Source organism: Semicossyphus pulcher, unplaced genomic scaffold, assembly GCF_022749685.1.
Source record: "Semicossyphus pulcher isolate SPU_LCO1_2020_fin unplaced genomic scaffold, fSemPul1.0.p SCAF_18, whole genome shotgun sequence".
In the NCBI taxonomy this organism is placed as follows: Eukaryota; Metazoa; Chordata; class Actinopteri; order Labriformes; family Labridae; genus Semicossyphus; species Semicossyphus pulcher.
Window position 1 is genome coordinate 25534509 of NW_027211691.1, and position 19003 is coordinate 25553511.

The 19003-nt window shown below is 42.2% G+C and overlaps 1 protein-coding gene across 4 annotated transcripts; it reads right to left on the minus strand.

The window, feature by feature from the left end:
* Positions 1 to 336: 336 nt before the first annotated feature.
* On the minus strand, positions 337 to 13098 carry LOC138595833 (coagulation factor XIII A chain-like). 4 transcript variants are annotated; one of them, XM_069667295.1, is made up of 19 exons: positions 13056 to 13098; positions 12310 to 12336; positions 12020 to 12093; positions 11823 to 11919; positions 11536 to 11712; positions 9154 to 9402; positions 8784 to 8902; positions 8609 to 8716; positions 7601 to 7775; positions 7012 to 7150; positions 6215 to 6318; positions 6031 to 6119; positions 5157 to 5310; positions 4948 to 5057; positions 4627 to 4792; positions 4315 to 4469; positions 2853 to 2989; positions 2652 to 2757; positions 337 to 1346 (listed from the first exon to the last, which is right to left on the minus strand). In XM_069667295.1, the coding sequence occupies exons 5-19, from the start codon at positions 11684 to 11686 to the stop codon at positions 1299 to 1301; spliced, it is 2010 nt and encodes a 669-aa protein (XP_069523396.1). In that variant the 5' UTR covers positions 11687 to 11712; positions 11823 to 11919; positions 12020 to 12093; positions 12310 to 12336; positions 13056 to 13098; the 3' UTR covers positions 337 to 1298. The 4 variants fall into 4 exon arrangements, with proteins under 4 accessions (XP_069523396.1, XP_069523394.1, XP_069523395.1 ...); XM_069667293.1 differs by having other exon boundaries at positions 12012 to 12093; positions 12262 to 12336; positions 13056 to 13096; XM_069667294.1 differs by having other exon boundaries at positions 12012 to 12093; positions 13056 to 13092.
* Positions 13099 to 19003: the final 5905 nt, after the last annotated feature.

The window sequence follows — 19003 nt, forward strand, 5'->3', positions numbered from 1 at the left end:
TACTTACATACAACTATGACTTGGTTGCACTTGTATTTGTACATTATAATTTATACTTTACTTTTATACGAGACTTTTGTTACTTTGAGTACATTTTTTTCTGATCATACTTTTATTTTAATTATATTTTAAGTTATATTTTGAATTCAGGTTTTTGTTATACTTGACTTGGAGTATTGTTAGACCTTTATTATTATTATTTACTTATTTTTCATTGTAACTCCCATTTAAAAATATGTTTTCATAATTTAAATACAGAGGATTAGGTTGCATCTGATGAAGTCTTTTTATCAATGACATTGATACATTTCAAAATAAAAGTCAGTGACACCCTCAGTGGTTTGAATATGCTTTTATTGTTAGCAGAAAGGTTCAGCAGTAAAACGTGTATTAAAGAAGCAAAGAAAAGAAAAGAAACATTCGTTTGCTTTAAAATCGTCATGAAACAGATTTCATATCCAGACAGAGAGGAGGCTGAAAACTGGAGCTGAACGATGGCGGCGTTATTGACTGGAAGTTGATTTATGATTGATTAATTTGTCACATATATTCTGGAGGTGTTGCTGTCGCTGTGTTTAACTCACTGATTTCTGCTCAAACATTTTAAATATCACCATGAAAAAGTTTATTATAATTTCTTTATTGACCAAGCTGTAAGAATGTTGATTTAGACTTTAGGTTAGGTCGGTAAACTCGTCAATATTAAATTATGAGCAGATTTCTCATTTTTAAACTCTTTAAACTTTAAATTTATAGACAGCGTTGAATTGACATAGATTCCTGAACGGATACGTTTGTTTGTTTTTAGCTGTATTTTAATCCAATGTGTCTGACATAATTAAATGTATTATATCATCAGCAGGAACATTTTCACACACTATAAATGTGAGTTGGATTTAATCTGAATTTAAATATTTGTAGGTGTAAACATTCTCAATGTTTGTGTTTAAAGTGGAACTAAAAGCATATTGTTTTTTATTATTTTCTTTATGTTTTTCATGGTGCAAAATATGGATTCTACTGACCTCAGATCAGTGTATTAAAAATACAATTCTCCAATTTCTCGAATTTGCATTAAAAAAAGCCAATTTAAATCTCCTTAAAGGGACTTGGCATTTAAAAATTAAATCCAAACTAAACCAGCTAAATGTTGCTCATTTAATGTACGACGCACAAACCTCCCTGATCTGTAGGCAAGTTTTAAAAAATTTTGTTAAAAAAATCCTGTAAATGTAAATGAAGCCAGAGAATCATCAAAGAGGCCTTTGCATAGGCATGTTGGCTCCGCCCACACAATTTTAAGCTGCTGCGATTGGTTGAATGACCAGGTCAACCTCTCCAAACACCTGAGAAAACACAACAGGGCATCAGTGGACATGCTAAAGCTAGCTTTGCCAAAACTATGATATAATTTGATCAGCATGCTAAAATACGTTTTTAAACAAGAAAATAAAACAAAATATTGAAATAACATTGTAAAGAAACAGCTACTGGGTCTTATGCTAATGTTAGCATGATCACAGTTTGTATGCTCAAATGCTAATTTTTAGTTTGTTCATCTTTGCCTTGAGCTGAGTGCTCAGTTTAGCACATTACACTAGCATGGCTACAGTTAGCATTTTAACATGCATGTTAATTTTAAAGAATATTGCCATGCTAATGTTTAGCATTTAACCCTTCACAGACTGGGCTTTGTGCTGTGAATGCTAATCTCCCCACGTGTCAACATGCAAGGTATGTTTGCTTACAAACAACAGTTTTTTGGATGTTAATAAAGCTATTAGCAAACACATGAACATGCTAAGTGTGCATATTTCTATCTTATATTATTGTATTTATGAACATTCTGTTTAACAGGTGTCTGTGCTGATGTGAACAGAATTCTGAAATTAGAATATTACAGCAACATGCCTCCAGTTAGCATGCTGCTCTAACATGCATGTTAGCATGTAACATGCATGTTACATATTGGAACATGTTAGCAGAGTAATGTTCAGTGAAAGGTGACTTGAATGCTAATGTTTAAATTGGGTATGCTAACATGCTATCACTATGCATTTCTATCCAATGTTGTTTCTTTTTGTAGAAATGTTTAAATGTTTTGTAATGTTTAGTAGCTTTGAGATAAATTCCCAATAAAGCATAAAACATTAGCCTACAATTAGCACATTTTCTTTACAGTTAATGCTAATATCATCACACATAAACATGCATTTTATTCTTTTAACATCTAAAAAATGTGGGAAATACTGTCAGCCTGTTAGCAAGAATGCTACAGTAAATCATGCTAACATCTGTAAACATTTCCATAATGTTGTGTTATGTAGCTGTGCGTTGACCTTAATGCTAACAGTAACATCAACAGTTAGCATTTAAATTTCAATGTTAAGAGTTATTGCTTCACAGCTAATGCTAATGTTAGCACATTTCAACAGTCATGTTATGATTATAAACATCCAACAATTGCAAGCTATTATTGAGCAGTGTAAGGCATGTTAGCGAGGACTTTCAAGCTAGGCGTCCTCACATGCTATCTGTTTGTGTTTCTATCATTTGTCTTTTATATCTGGGGAAAATTTCATCCATTAATGACTTCACTTAAAAAGGTTTCAAAAGACATTAATATGAACGCAGGAAGCTGGTGAGGTTACCTGGTGGAGGTTGGTGCAGTCCATCACGGCCACAAGGCGACGCTGTCCATCCAACCGAGGGATGAACGACTCGTTCCAGGAGATTGAAGCCTGAGGATTGATGACGCTGAAACACACACACACACACACACACATAAAAGCATAAACACAGAGTTTACAGTAAGAGCAACACCTGTAACATGCCATCAGAGGCGTGTGCACCTGTAGAAACGAGTCTTGAAGCTCATGAGTCCGGGCCCCTCCATGCACAGGTTCACGTTCTGCAGGGGGAAGTTGAAGGGGTTGGTGAAGGAGACGTTGACAAACATCTCCCGCTGCACATGAGGCGGCCCGCTCACCTGCAGACGCAGACAGTACAGAGGATCGATGTGTCAGTGAGGTTAAAACATTATCAGGAAGTTGTATTCTTATATTTCTGTTGAGAAAAGATATTTCCAATGCACCTATAGACACACAATAAAACCGTTAATAATAAAACAGCAACTACAACACTGTTATTTACTCGCTGCCAGTGTTCAGATATCATCTCGGATTTCTGGAGGCGTGCAGGGATGTGTTAACTGTTGTGGGTATAGTCAGGTGGTCTGGGTTTAACTTCCTCCTCTCTGCTAGCATTAGCTCAATAAACATTAGCTCCCTGCTCTCTTATTGGCAAAGAGCTCCAGGGACTGACATGCCAGCGGTTGACTCTGATGATCCACAAGTTATTGTTCTTTTTGGTGGATTTATAAAGACACTCGAAATGTCCTCTTTTTGCCTTTTTTTTTTTGTTGCGCGCCTGTTTGCAACAAGCATGAGGTCATGACTCGAGACCTTAGCGTAAGGCCTTAACAGATGTGTAAAATGTGAGCGAGCCACACATGAACAGTTTTGTTCCTGTAGTGTGTGCAGAGCAACGATCTGACCCAAACAGCACACCACACACTAACACATTAATTCAGCAACAACCAGAGTCCGACTCTCACAGCTGGAAATCTCACCAAATCTCTGGCGCTCAAACGAGACTTTAGAGTAAACAAACATGGCGGCCGACGGGCAGGAAGAAGTGGTGATGATAGTTTTTGGACTTTTTACTGAAAATTCAGGAAGAAAAAAGAACAAACTGAGGATGAAGAGGTGGAGACGGCGTCAACACGGGCTGGACGTGTTACTTTATGCTGCACGTTTTGTCGCCATGGCTGCGGTTGTTGTGCTTCCTTCTTCTGTCAGCTTGTTTCCTGATTGGCTATCGTTTGGTTCCACATGACGATCCACAGAGAACGTGCTCGACTGTCCTCGGGGTTCCCCCCACACACTACAGAATATCAGATCATAAATACTGAACATGATTTGAAATCTGTGCTGCCACAACATTCTTCTGCAGATCGGAGGAAGTAAAATAACTAAATAAAGTAGATCAATTAAATGTAGGTATTTGTATTCATAACTATGACTGTGCAGGTCCTCTACCGTCAGCCAGGGGGCGCTGCAGGACTCTCCGCACCTCTACTTCCCGCAGTCTAAATATTAGTGAGGATGAGTTTCACTGGCAGGTCGTTCTTGTAACTCCAGGTGATGTTCATGCCTTCAGACCACCAGGACATCAACGCTTTTCTTAATGATTTGAGTGTGTGTGTGTGTGTGTGTGTGTGTGTGTGTGTGTGTGTGCGCGTGTGTATTTTACCGTCATGGTGAGGCCCGGGGTCTGCAGGTAGAGCACCTTGATGGCGGTCAGTGATTGGTCGTCAGCCTGACCGGTCACCACAAAGTGCAGACAGAGCTGAGAGCCCAGGTGAGGCAGGTACTCTTGAGCCGTGACTTTCAGCATCACACGCTCCGCTGCAACACACGCACACACACACGCACACACACACACACACGCACACACACACACACACACACACGCACACACACACACACACAGGAAGATATCCTTATTGTTACAGAGTTTATCTCTTCAAACAGTGATGCACAAGTCTCCTCTGCTGTGTCTCACTCTGCTGGGGGGGCACGGTGACGGTGAAGTCCTGGTCTTTGAAGTGATTGGACGTGACTCCGGTGTAGAAGATGACCGACCCGGCCAAGTGAGCTTGGACCGTTCTGGGGAGTTCACCCTGGTTCTGGAAGTCCACGACCAGGTTCACGTCCTGAGACAGCTGCACCTGGAGGGACGGATGGAGGGATGGAGCTTAAGGTTAGCTGTTGGATCAGGTTACAGAGTTTGTCAGTCGTAAGTTACAAAATCAAAGCCAGATGAATGAATGAATGGATACGTAGATGGAGCTTCGAAAATCAGGTGAGTAGACAGGTGTGTTACCTGCGCGGCGGTGATGGTGACGGCCATCTGAGGCTCAGACAGCTCAGAGTGATCCCTCTCACAGCCGTACTCCTCCGCCCGGGCCATCGTCCTCTCGTCCTCTGAACTACCTGAGCGCAGATAAACCAGGTGAGACTGGGTCGAGCTTCTGCTCATCAAGCTCCAATCAGATCCTTTTATTATTTAAAGTATGACTCTGTGTGTGTTACCTTCATGGAACTTGTAGGTGTTCGTGATGTCCGAAGGAGCATTGCTGCCCACAGCCTTGGTGCAAATCGCCTGTCCGACGTGGGTCTTGTCCACCCTGAACGGACTCAGAGTCCCGTAACGATCCCGCTTGTGGAAAACCACGTCACTGTTCACCTGCAGAGGGAGGAGAAAACTTTATCGAATTATATAGAATTAAAAATGATCAGTCAGAGAGGATGATCAGCAGAAACACGTCTGAAACATCATTTAAATTAAGCTTAACATGATAAACACGTTCATGGAGAAAGTTTACTTTCTGTGTCAATAAAGACGTGTCTGTTTAATATCTGATTCAGTATTTAAAGTACCGAACATACAATAATATCTGGACAGTAGACTTTATCACACAGACTTATAAACAGTGAGCATGTTAACAGCAGGACTGTGTTGGATGTTTTCTGACAAAGACAAAAAAGACTTGACAGTGATAATATGGGTATAATTATATGCAGTATATGAAACTGATCCTTATCCTTGTTATCGCCATGATAGACGTCACAAATCTGCACAGTGACAAACAGAAGAAATATGAGCATAATTCTCCTCTGAGGCCTTTTCTTGTGAAAGTGTTTATATTTTTACTGAACTACATTTGAGAGGCAAAAAAAGACTTTTTATTTTAATACAGAACGTAACAAGCTAGCCAGCAGGATATTAATAAATGTACACAATAAAATAAGTTATAAAGTAGTTAAAATAAACACTACACATACCAGCTGTAACCTTAAAGTCATTAATGCATTAATACCTCTAATCCAATGATATAATATGAACTAATCTGAGAATACTTGTGTGGTTTAAAATGAATGTTCCTGTTAACCGTTACAAACTGACCTCAGCGAAGATGAACCCGCAGTCGAACGGGTGACAGATCAGACCTTCCTTGATGGCGGCGACTGACGATGGACCGCAGCGAAAATGTCCTGAAAACCAAAAACACAGAATCAAATGAAGCTCCACCTGGTTATTATTCTGTCCATCCCTCTCCTTCTCCTGCCGGTCTGTCTGTCCGTCCTACCATCGCTGGTCTCCTGCGGCGTGGCGTCCACCACCTGCCAGCCTCCCAGGCCGGGCGGGAGGTCGGGACGCATCAGACACACCTCGTTCCAGCAGTGGTAGTTCCTACACAGAAAAGTAAATCAGTAAAACATGAATTAGTTCAGTTGTAAGGCCTTAATTTGTTCATCATTAGGCTGAAGCGTGAAGGACAGATACAGTATTTAAGATGATTTATTTTCTTTTTTATTATTTTATTTATTTTGTTTTTTATTTACTCAAGTACTGCAGTGAGGTACACGTTTGAGGTACTTTAGTTGAGTATTTTCATGTTCTGCTACTTTATACTTATATAAAGATTATATAAGATTCAGAAACAAATATTTTATTTCGCTGCATTTATTTAATGAAGTTACTTCGTAGCTAGGCTAGTTAGCTTTAGCTCGGACTTTTAGCTCGGACTAATTATCCTTCTATGATTTTGTTTATTTAGGGTTAAGCTAAAGCGCTATATATGTGGGATAAAAACATGTAAGACCATCAAAATATACTTGTTAATCATAAGTAACACTTCCTTCTGCTAACGGTATCTTTAGCCTTCTCACCAGCTAGCTTAAATTAGCAGTGCGGAGTAGCTAACAGACGTTTAAAAGTAGGAAATGTAGTAAAAGACAGAAACTGCTTCTTGTTTCAATCATAAATTTGTAAAAAAAAAAATAAAAATAAAAAACAAACAGGAGACATAGAAAAACTCTGAACGGCCCAGTTTCTTGTCAGTCGGTCTATCAGCAGATACGACTGGAAGTTACTCGTACGAACCAGATGGAGTCCCGGGTGTGGCGTCTGTCCGGCGTGCCATCAGCCTTGAAGATGAGGTCGGTCTTCAGGTTGCCCGTGTTGTCGTGAGCTGAACTGAAGTTGGTGATGACCCTCGCTGGGATGCCGAGGCAACGCAGGACTGCAGGGATATGAAATATTTAAATGCGTTTACTGCATGCAGCTACATACAAAAGGACTGTTTGTTGTCTCTCTGTGGTTATGCGTCTCTTTGCCATCTCTTTGTCGTCTGGTCATTTGGATCTCTTTAAAGTCTTCTTGTGTCTCTGTGTTTTGTGGATCTTTGTGGTTTGGCATTCCTGTTGTTGTGTCGTGTCTCATTGTAGTCATCTTTTATCACATTTTATGGTTGCATGTATTTGTAGTTTGTGTCTGTATATTTGTCTAAGTCTATGAAGCATGTGTTGCGTTGTGTCCATGTGCATCTCTGGGTTGTTTTGTGTCTTACTTTTCATTTTTTGGTTGGAGTCTCTTTGATGTTATCGATCAATGCTTTAAATTATCTGAGAGGTTTGACAGGGAAGCAGCAGTCTGAAAGTGTAACACAGTGACAGTGTTGAAGCGCTCTTACAGGTGTTGAAGACTCCAGCGAACACCCAGCACTGGGCGAAGCAGACAGGGATGCCGGTGTTGGCGTACTGCAGCAGGATCTTGATGCTGCCCGTCCAAGAGGTCGGAGCTGTGCCCATGGAGTAATCATCACTCCAGTTTCCAACCAACACGCCGTTATCATCCTGAGAGTTCAGCTGAGGGAAGAGGAAGGCCAAAGGTCAGCGAGCCTCTGGGACTAACACAAATATAATTTAACAGCAGCAGCAGAAAGCAGGAGCGTTTCTCATTTTAGCCTCAGCTTCTTGGGCTCACTTCTATATTATTAAACTTGGAATAACTTGAATAAGTTTGAGTAACATTTCGAGGGATTAACAGGTAAATAATTCTCCTGCTATGCACAAAAACGGAACTGATTTCCTGAGTTTCAAGATGCAGTACATCACATACAACCTCCATCATGTACAGGTCTGAGCTATAGGCTACTACGCAAGCTGATAGTGTTGTGATGGCTCTTCATACCATGATGTGCACGAGCTAGCATGTCATGATGTTTAGCACATTGTTTTATAATGCCAGCTGTGTAACAAAAAAAAGAATTAGCCTAACATTTTGCATGCTTGTGCTAGCAAGGTAAAAGTTTGTTGTAACCATTCTTTGATCTGTCAGTTCAAAATGCCAAATCTCGCAAATTAGCATGCCTACGTTAGATTTAATCTAATTGCTAATGCTAAGGCTGAAGCTAACAGGAACTTAGCGGTATCTTGTCAAGACGTGAAATGTTTGAACTCCTGGTGGCGCTAGATGAAGACTCAGGTAATCATGAATATCTGAACCAACATTTTTTAAACAACCAAGCGATAGTTTCTGAGATATTTTACTCTGGAACAAAAAACTAGACTGATGGAAAAATCTAGTCTAAAAAAATGTTAAATGTAGCTTTGGTCTGTCTGAAAAAGTTCTGTAGATACTCAAACAGTTGAATTAAAGTAAAGCTGGTAAATGAGTGTTTTGCAGTCGTTATTCTCACCATGGCGGATCCCTTCCTGACCAGTTTGATGGCGTTTCCTCGGTTGTAGATCGGCATCCGAGACGCATCCAGGATGTAAATACAGGCGTCCAAAATACCGCGCTCAAACTGCAGGGAGAGGATACGTTAACTTAAAGTCTTTATGTGTGTTGTGATGCGTGTGTATTTGTCGTACCTGTCCATACACCCAGTTGCGGTGTGTCACAGCTCCAGCCGAACCCTGATAGATCACGCCGCAGTCGTTCAGGACGTACTCCCTCCGTTCTTGTTCGTCAGGAAGAAACACGATGTCCTCTGCATAGAGGACACAGTTCAGACACACAGGGAGGGAGAACTTAAGTCATAAAATTCTGTTAAACATTAAGGCATTAAATATACTTGAACTTAATGCTCAGGGTAATTCCAGTGCTTTAAAACTTTGGCCCGTATTTTTTTTAAATACTTTTGGGTCCAAAGATACTGGAACTTAACACCCAGAGGCACTAAAACTCATCGTCTCTCTCTGCGCCACTAGGGGGCAGTAGATGCTCTGTGGTTGTTCGTACCTGGACACCAGGCGTTGAACAGCAGGTACATGTCAGTCATGGTGTCCCTCTTGGTGCGCTGAAGGCCATTTCCTGTCACAACGGCCACGTAGGTTCGGAACTTTCCCACGATGGCGTCCGCAGTTGGAGTGATTCCTACGACCACAGACTCAGCCTGCATCTCCAGGATCCGACCCGACCACGGGCCACCACGACGGGAGGTGCAGGTCACCACCACCAATGTGCCCTTACTGGGAGAAGGGTTGGAGCCTTGAGGAGGAGAAGGAGGATTAATGAAGGAAAGGAGGAATAGAGAAGGGGAGAAGACGAGGAGAAAAAAGGGGACATATAAGAGGAAACAAGGAAAGGAAAACAGACGGTAGGAGAGGTAATGAGACAGGAATAGGAAACAAGTATATGATATAAGGCAAGGAGACAGGGATAATGGGAGGAAACAAGAAGGGGAGAGGAAACAAGGAGTGTAGACAAAAGGTAGAAACAAGAAGAGGAGAAAAAATGGATTAGGAAGGCAGGGGAGGAGACAAAGAAGGGTGACAAGAAGGGAGGAGGAGCAAAGACACAAGGAGGTGGGGATAAAACAAGAAAGTGAGATGTTGAAAGGAGTCGAGGAGAGCAGACAAGAGGTAGAGAGGAGAGGAAACAAGGACAGGAGAGGACGCAAGGAGAAGAAATGAGTGGAGTAAAGGAGACAACAGTAAAAAAGAAGATGAGACAAGGAGGGGAGACGAGGAGAGGATACAAGGACAGGAAACGAAGACAAGAGAGGAAACGAAGAGAGGATACAAGGACAGGAAACGAAGACAGGAGAGGAAACGAGGAGAGGATACAAGGACAGAAAACGAAGACAGGAGAGGAAACAAGGAGAGGAAATGAAGACAGGAGAGGAAACAAGGAGAGGATACAAGGACAGGAAACGAAGACAGGAGAGGAAACGAGGAGAGGATACAAGGACAGAAAACGAAGACAGGAGAGGAAACAAGGAGAGGAAATGAAGACAGGAGAGGAAACAAGGAGAGGATACAAGGACAGGAAACGAAGACAAGAAATTAAAATGTTTGAAATTATTTGTGGAATTTCAGACATTTTTATTTAATTGAGCTGAGGCCAAATATGTCTGAACATCTGTCAGACAGAGCAGCTGTGTGTGTGTGTGTGTGTGTGTGTGTGTGTGTGTGTTGTCTAATGACAGAGCCATGGGGAGTGTGTTTCTGTGTGTGTGTTTGTGTGTAATTAGCCAGCTGAATGAATGTGAAGCTGCCTAATGAACTGACAGTCGTCTAATTGTTTTGCAGACGACTGTTAACGAACATCTTTTCATCAGCTAATTAGTTAACGAGGGAGCGTTAACTGTCGGTCTCAGGTGGGCCAGGCCGAGGCTACTGAGCGTGCTCCGTAACAGAACCCCCCCCTCAGTGTATTTGTCAATGAAACAGACTGAAGCTGTTTAGTTTACTGGGAAAATGTGGATTAAATTAATTAATTAATAATTCAAGACATGAAAAAGAGATCCGAATGAGTCCTCTAACGATGCTTTCAAAGTCATACCAGGAAAGCTGCTTCTCCGTATCCCAGTCCTCATCTCAAACCTCACACAAGCCCTCATCCTGATGTTGTTCAAGATCTGTCCTCATCTTGATCCCATCCCGATCACAAGTCTTCCCCTAATCCTTATCTAGATCTTTATTCCGCTCACTATTCTTAACCTTATTCCTATCCCCATCCTAAACCTGATCCTTATTCCCATCCCAATCCGCACCTTATCGTGCTTCTGCTCATGATCCCTATTCTTATTCCAGTCCTCATCCACATCCCGATCCTACATATCTCAATCTTATCCTGATACACCAATACGAAACCTGATCCCTATTCAGATTCTTTTCCCTATCCCTATCACCACCCTTATCCATTACTATTCCTGTCCTTATCTTGATCCCAATCTCAATCATTGGCTTAATGTTCAATCAGATCCCTATCCTGAGCCTTAGTCCTTTCCCAATCCTAATCCTAATCCGGACCTTATCTTGCTACGTATCTCAATCTCAACCTGATCCCTATTCTTATCCCTATTTCAATGCTCACTACGATCCCTGTACTGATCCAGATCTCCATCCCGATCCCTATTCCAATACTTATCCCAATACCCTAATCCTGGTTCCTATCCCGATCCTTATCTAATACTCATCCCAGTCCGATCCTGATCCCCTTTCTGACCCAGGTCCCAAAGCTCCGTCCTCCTCCCGATACTGATCCGGATCGTTATCCTGATCCCTGTCCCAGCTCTAGTTTCAGCACTTTTATTTTGAAAGTTGCTCCAAGTTTGGAGTAAATAAAAGCCAGATTTGTTTAAAAAAAATGGGAGATGAAATCAGGATTCAAACTCACCGATCAGGAACTCGATCTGGAAGTCGTCTCCTTGGGTCAAAGGTCGGCTGAAGCTGATTCTTATGACGAACTCCTGACCACGGCGGACCACCAAGTTCTGGATGTCGTAGAAGGTGGTGCGGTGGTCGGGTTTGTTTATTGGCTGACACATGTCGACGTTTTGCACCGACAGAGGAGCTGAGCGGGGGAATTAAAGGGACAGTACACCATGTTTACATGTTATTGATCATCATTTAGATTATGTTGATTTCTGTGCATGATAAACAAATTCATTAAAGGGATCTCACCGCCCACAGGTGCGTGTCCTCTGGGAGTGGCCTCCTCGTCAAAAGGTTCAAATTCCGGGAAATCATTTTCATCATTCACAAGGTTGGAGGTCGGCACCTAAAGATCAATAAAAAATCAACAAAAATAAAACAGTACATGATGATGCCTTAACAAATAACAGTAATGTTTTGCTCTCAGTGATACAGTACCGGCTCACTGTAGCGCCCTCTGTAGGTGTTTGATTCGCTGGCTTGATTAGGCATGATGGTGGAAAAGTTTTCACTGACGTCACTGCGAAGAAAGAAGTTTAAATATTTAAATACAAAACAGAAAGAAATGAGTCCCAAAACAAAAGATAATACACATATATATATAAATGTTAAGAATATTATAAAAATGATCGCCTCCCCCTGCTGGCCATTAGAGAGAATGCAGGTTTAAGGTTCAATGTTGACGCACAGCTGAGAGTTAGACAGGAGGGAAGGAAGTCAGGAAGAGCCAACGAACCGCTTCAGGTGCGACCGGACACTGGTGCTGACAGATGGTGGTTTTTTTTAAAAATAATAATAATCATCATCAGCAACATCAACAAGATCAGTACAGTCATCATCATCATCATGAAAATCATAGTCAGCATGAACTACATCATCATCGATAGCATCAGTATCATTAAGGTCAGAGGTCATGAAGGAGCTGGGTCTTTAGCTTACATCTATGCTCCCAACATGAGGGTTGAGGACCTGCTGAGGTGTCACAAAGTAGGTTATTTGCAGCTTACTTATTGTAAAATAAAAGAAGATTTTACTTCTTTTCTAACTATCAAATGTATGAATCAGCATGTAATTGATCAGCTTATTATCGGCTCTTTATTGGCCGTGTATGACAACACGAGGATTGTGAGGTTATTTGTCATTTCTCTCTGACGGACACAGAATTTACATAAAAACAAACCTGAACAATTAATTAAAAGAATAACCCGACTGCTGATAAACATGACTGTGTCGTAAAAATACAGAATAAATATATATTTTATCTTTACACTGTATTTATGATATTTTTTATGTTACTAAATGTAGTTTATTTAATATAAATTAAAGTATTGAGTCCTGTCTGTATTCATCTGTTGTTATATTAGCTGATTGTGTTTTTGTCTTAAATTAAGATTGAATTAAAACAATATAAATAAGTGTGTGTTCATATGTGTGTGTGTGCGTGTGTGTGTGTGTGTGTGTGTGTGTGTGAGTGCGTCTCACCGCTCAGTTGAAGGAGAGAGGTTGTCGAGTCTCTGATGATCAGATCAGAAGGTGGTGAGGTCGAGTTGAACACCAGTTTATATACACTCACTGCTTCCTCTTTTCACACACACGCACGCACACACACACACACGCACACACACACACACGCACACGCACGCACACACACACACACACGCACACACACACACGCACACGCACGCACACACACGCACACATTGTAAGTGTATTAAGTGTACTAAGTAAAGAACATGACATATCTCACTCAGTAACAATTCAACACTTTGAAAGGAGCCTTTTTGCATAAGAGTGACTTTTACTCTTGGTTCTGTGCTACGGCAGCCCTGAGCGGACATGCATCCACACGTTTGATTTACTCTGTTGTTCTGTGATAACGAGTCATTTCAGTTGTTTTCTCCAGATCTCGACTTATTGATCTCTTTATCTCCAGATAAAACGTGTAAATCGAGTAAATGTCTGCTCAGGGCTTCCGTAGAAAAGTCAATAATAAAACTTCTGTACTTCCACTTAAGCTAAGGACTTGTACTTGCAGTCATTTTGTCTTTTTAGGGACATTTGTGTAATAATGTTTGATTAACTTCTCTTTACTGTAAGGAAGACATTTTTTTAAAACATGAACATTTATTTGATTTTAAATTTGCACCAAAAAGACAAGAAAAAAAAAAGACAACAATTCAAGTTCTCCGACACTTCAGGAAACAGCTGTCTGTCATCAACAGAAAAACAACAGAGCTGTGAAAGATCATGAAAGCAGCAACAACATAAAAACTTCTTCTCTGAGACTCACCAACAAATACTTTTGTCTTTTCGTAATCACAGGACTTACTGGATGTTGTCGACTTACTTTAATTCACTTTAAACGTCTTTTTTGCGTCTTAAATAAAATCGTCTGCAAAAGTTTGAACCCATAAATGATCTTTCTAATCAGTGCTGGAAGAGCAAAAACTGGAGCCTCAGCAGAGAGTACAGCTTTAATTTAATCTTCATCTGATGTAGAGCTCAGTACATGAACATATGCAGTCATATGTCTCAGCTTCTTCAGTTCTGTACTTGTGTATGAAGTTTAAAAGCTGCACTTCAGAGGGAACTATTATTATTATTATTATTATTATTATTATTATTATTATTATTGTTGTCTTAATTAACAGTTAATAATTAGATTTGATGTAAAACAACAAAAACAAACATAAAAACACGAGTGAAACAGATTTCATGACTCAGCTTTAATTCTGTGAAAAACATCTGTTTTCTCTGCAGGCACTTCCTCTGACCTCGACCTTCAGGCTGTGAGGTCATCATGACACGCTGCTGCTGATTGGTCAGATGTCACCACTGTTCCACTTCCTGTTTCCTCACTGACATGTGCGCTCTGCCCTGAGATCAGCCTGACAGAAGAAAGATGTGTTTTCATTTCTAACCGTCGCCTGTACGCGGGCTCGCTGATGTAAGCTGGGTCACTGATGTAAGCAGGGTCGCTGATGTACGCGGGGTCGCTGATGTAAGCAGGGTCGCTGATGTAAGCGGGGTGGCTGATGTACGCGGGGTGGCTGATGTACGCGGGGTCGCTGATGTACGCAGGATGGCTGATGTACGCGGGGTGGCTGATGTACGCTTTAATGAAAGGTCTACAGTCTACACTGTAAAAATGTTGTTTTTCATTAATTAATTAATTAATTAATTTTAATAATTAACACGGATTTGAGCCAATCCGATCGCTGTAATCCGATCAGATTACCTTGGAATGACTGGGCCCTTGGGTTAGGACTGGGACTCATTAAGATCTCACCTGATCTAATTGAATTCACATTTCCGCAGTGAACTAAACAGCTTCAGTCTGTTGACACATACACTGAGAGGGGCCGGGGGTGTTTCTGTTACGGAGCGCGCTCAGTAGCCGCAGCTCGGCCCACATGAGGCCGAACATCAATCATGAACAAAGGTGTCCGCTCTGACAACCTGCAGATGTGTGCTGTGTTTGGTGTGTAAACAAGGATCAGCCCAGCTGTAAATGTCGTCTCTCCTCTGCTCAGAGAAAATCTGTCACCAGCAGGCGAGCTGAAACATTACAGCTGTTTCATGTTTGTTTGTACGGGCGGGGGCCGGTTATCTCCAAACCAGAGTCTTCAGGTTTCAGGACCAGTCACCGTCCGTCTCCTCCGACTGGCTTTAATCTGTCTGAGTCATCGGGACTGACGGACGGTTATTATGGTCTGTCAGCAGATCTGCTCACGTCGCGCACAACGCAGGACAGGACGGGGAGAATGTGAAACGTGGACGAGACAAAGAACAGAGGAGGAGAATAAAACTGTGCGATTAAAGGCCCAAAACTGAACAGGACAAAAAGGGAGGGACAGAGAACAAGAGGGACGAAAGGAGGACAAGATGGCAGAGAAAATAAAAAGAACAAGGACAAAAAGAAACGAGAACATTAAACAAGGACAGAGGAGGACAGAAAGGTCAAAAACAAGACGACGGGAGGCTGAACGATGGACATTTAGAGACATATAGAGACAAAGAAAAGTTTTGGTATAAAAAGTAGAGTATTAAAGAAAAGGCTTGACAGGACTGGAAAGAAGACACAAAGGACAAAACAAAAAAGAAATAAATGCAAAGGTGACAGCAGAAAAAGACGAGACAGAAAGAGCAACTGAACAACAGGACAGGACGAGGACAGTCAGAAACAGCAGGACAGAAACAGGAACAGGACGAAGGACAGAATGAGACAATAAAAATGTCCAAACAAAGGCCCCGAACTAGAGGGGAAAAGGACGGAGAGAAGAGGGACAGAACGATGAACAAAAGGAAAACAAGTTGGCAGGAAGAAAGAAACGTTGGGACGTGACGGAAAGAGACAAATCAGAAGAAGAGGACAGAGTATTGAAGAAAGGGTCGGACACAGAGCGAAGAAATGAGAGCAAAAGGAAGACGGGAGAGACAGAGCGACAGAAAGAAGGACAGTAAAAATGTCCTTCACGTCTCTCTATCCCTTCACTTATTGTCAACTTGGTCCACTTTTTAAAAATATAAAGGAAGTATAAGTATGATATAAAGACGAGGACGGAAAAAAAAGAAAAGGACGGAAAGAAAGAAGGACAAAGGGAGGAGATGGTGGAAAGAAAGAAGACATTGGACAGGAAGAAAGACACGAGAGGACAGTATTAAAGACGGACAACAGACGCGCTCTGCACGCGCCGACGTGTCTGTGAGACGCAGGAGGAAGTGAGAGTGGAGGAGGTCACGCTGCTCCTCACACACAAACACACTGACATGTTGCTGAGTGTTCACGTTCAGTGTTACAAACAACAAGAACACTTTGACACACCTGAAACATACAGCACAAAGACTACTTATACTTCTGTGCAGGTTTTTCAAAGCAACGCAGGGTCGGATGTGACTGATACAGACTAGTTAAGATGAAGGGTTACTCATGCTCTAAATGGGACTAAATCCTCATCAGATGCCCGAACCACCTCAACTGGCTCCTTTCGATGTGAAGGAGAAGCGGCTCGACTCCGAGCTCCCTCTGTATGTCCGAGCTCCTGACCCTCTCTCGAAGGCTGAGCCCAGACACCCTCAGAAGGTTTCTGGCCGCTTGTACCCGCGACCTCATTCTTTCAGTCACTACCCAAAGCTCGTGACCACAGGTGAGGGCAAATCCAAAGCTTTGCCTTGACTCTCATCCCAACCGCGTCACACTCTGCAAACCGCCCAAACATCTGCTGGAGGTCCCAGCCTGATGAAGCCAACAGGAGAACATCATCTGCAAAAAGCAGAGATGAAATTCCGAGGTCCCCAAACAGTCCTCTGACCTCATCTGACCTCACCTGACCTTATCTGACCTCATCTGACCTCACCTGACCTCATCTGACCTCATCTGACCCAAAATAGAAACATGAATATAAAAAGGGACATTATAATGTGACGACAGACCCTGGACATGAATTAAGGACGGGTTATATCACGTTTAGCTGAAGCAGAAACAGAGCTAACGTCTCTTCCAAGATCACTACAAGCAGCAACAACCAGAAGGTCAAAGGTCAAAGTGACCATCTCCCTGTGGTTGTTGGAAAGAGACACAACAAGGAAAGAAAATGATAAAACCACAAACAGAAAGAACTGGTGCGGTTTTCTGCAGAGGAGTTTTTTTCTTTTATCTAAACTTGAGAAAATCCCTCTGAGGTTTGGTCCAGAGATGAACCGAGCGTCTCGGAGCAGCACACGAAACGGCTCATCGTCACCTCGGGAGAACGAGTCAATACCCAGCAGTGAGTCACCGCCGCCGCCGCCGCCGCCAGACCGCAAACCAATTACAGCCCCAACAGGCACTTTACACCGAGGCAGCCTTGTAATTATCCTGCAGGGATTAGCGAACCCTCCTGCACACACAGCCTCGGCTAATTGATAAATAAGAGAGGCGATGTGCTCGGATTCAAGCGACAACAAATCTGTTCTGAAGGTTTTTACTGAGCACAAGTCGAGAGGCGACTATGAGGAAGATTTTATAACTCAAAGGTGGACGAATCAAACTTATTTTACACACGACTGACGCGTTTCCTTCAAGGTATTTTGTAATGAGAAGACTAGGCCAGACCAAACGCACAGTCTGTGTGACTGTAAATGGCAGCATCAGCGACTAAATGAACATCATGCTGTGTTGAAGAAGACTTGAAAGACTGAGAGCATAAAGTCATCAGCAACATGTTTACTGAGGGAATAAAGAGAGAGAGGAGGAGGAGCGATATCAGAGGCTACGTCCACTTCTTATACACAGTCTGTGAGGTCAAATTAATGTTGGAGGACGATAAAGGTCAATTAAAGGGATGTTAACAAATATTAATGTATAAGGATGAATGCTTAACAGCAACTTTTGTGTCCCAGAGCACCTGAGAAAGTAGTTTGAGTGATCGTGTCATAAGTCTGGCCTCCAAATGAAACACACCAGGACTCAGACCAGGACGTCACAAAATCTCAGAGGGACTTTTAAAGCTGATGTCAGCTCAGAGTCACAAAGTCTGCACAGTCTATAGAAGAACATCTCCAAAGTACGGAAGCCCTGAGTGGACATGCATGATACATTCATTTCTGTTGTTTTCTCCAGATCGCGACTTATTCATCTCGTTATCTCGAGACATCAAAGCAGGTTTTCTCGTGATAACGGGATCATTTTCTGTGGATGTAGAAACAGAACTGCTCCCTGTGATGTCACAGAGCAGGACGTGCTGCCATCGCACACAGCTGAGGGAAGTTCAGCCTGCTTCTGTTCGTTTGGAGGATACGACTTCTGATCATGTGACGTTACTAAGATAAACAACCAGAAGTGACTCGTTATCTCGGGTACACAGAGTAAATGTGTGCATGTCCGCTTAGGGCTTCCGTAGCAGAGACTGATTATACCACTGATCTTTCTCGTAAACTCAGCTGTGAATGATTCAAATCTTCTGCTGCTTGAGGGACTGAGACCAAACAGGGAACATAGTCCACCTAATTTCACATCCATCCATCATCTACACCGCTGATCCTGCTCAGGGTCATGTGGGGGCCTGGAGCCTATCCCAGCTGTCATTGGGCGAGAGGCGGGGTTACACCGGAACAGGTCACCTGTCAATCACAGGGCTGACACACAGAGACAGGCAACCTTTAACGCTCACGTTCACACCTACGGATACACGGCCACACTTCCTCTGAAACAGGAAGTCCCCTCAGGTCCCCTGACTTAACCTGCTTGTTTTAAACTGCTTTGTTTGTGCTCTGTATTCTTTTTAATTGTAAAGTGCATTATGACCATGGACTGAGGTGATCCTGCACGGTAAATAAAGCTGCTGTTTGTTGTCTTTGCTATGAACGTATTTTTTCTCTGATTGTTTGATGCGTTCTGTTTTTAGTCCTTCATCCTGTCGAGGTACTCTGAATGGCGTTTCATCTGTCTG

Excerpts from the sequence above, each read along its gene's own strand:
- LOC138595833 (XM_069667293.1), bottom strand. The coding sequence starts at position 12,065 with ATGCCTAATCAAGCCAGCGAATCAAACACCTACAGAGGGCGCTACAGT. Across the intron at positions 11,920-12,011 it reads GAGGGCGCTACAGTGAGCCG|GTGCCGACCTCCAACCTTGT; the intron begins GTACTGTATCAC and ends ATTGATCTTTAG. Across the intron at positions 8,717-8,783 it reads GCAACTGGGTGTATGGACAG|TTTGAGCGCGGTATTTTGGA; the intron begins GTACGACAAATA and ends CTCTCCCTGCAG.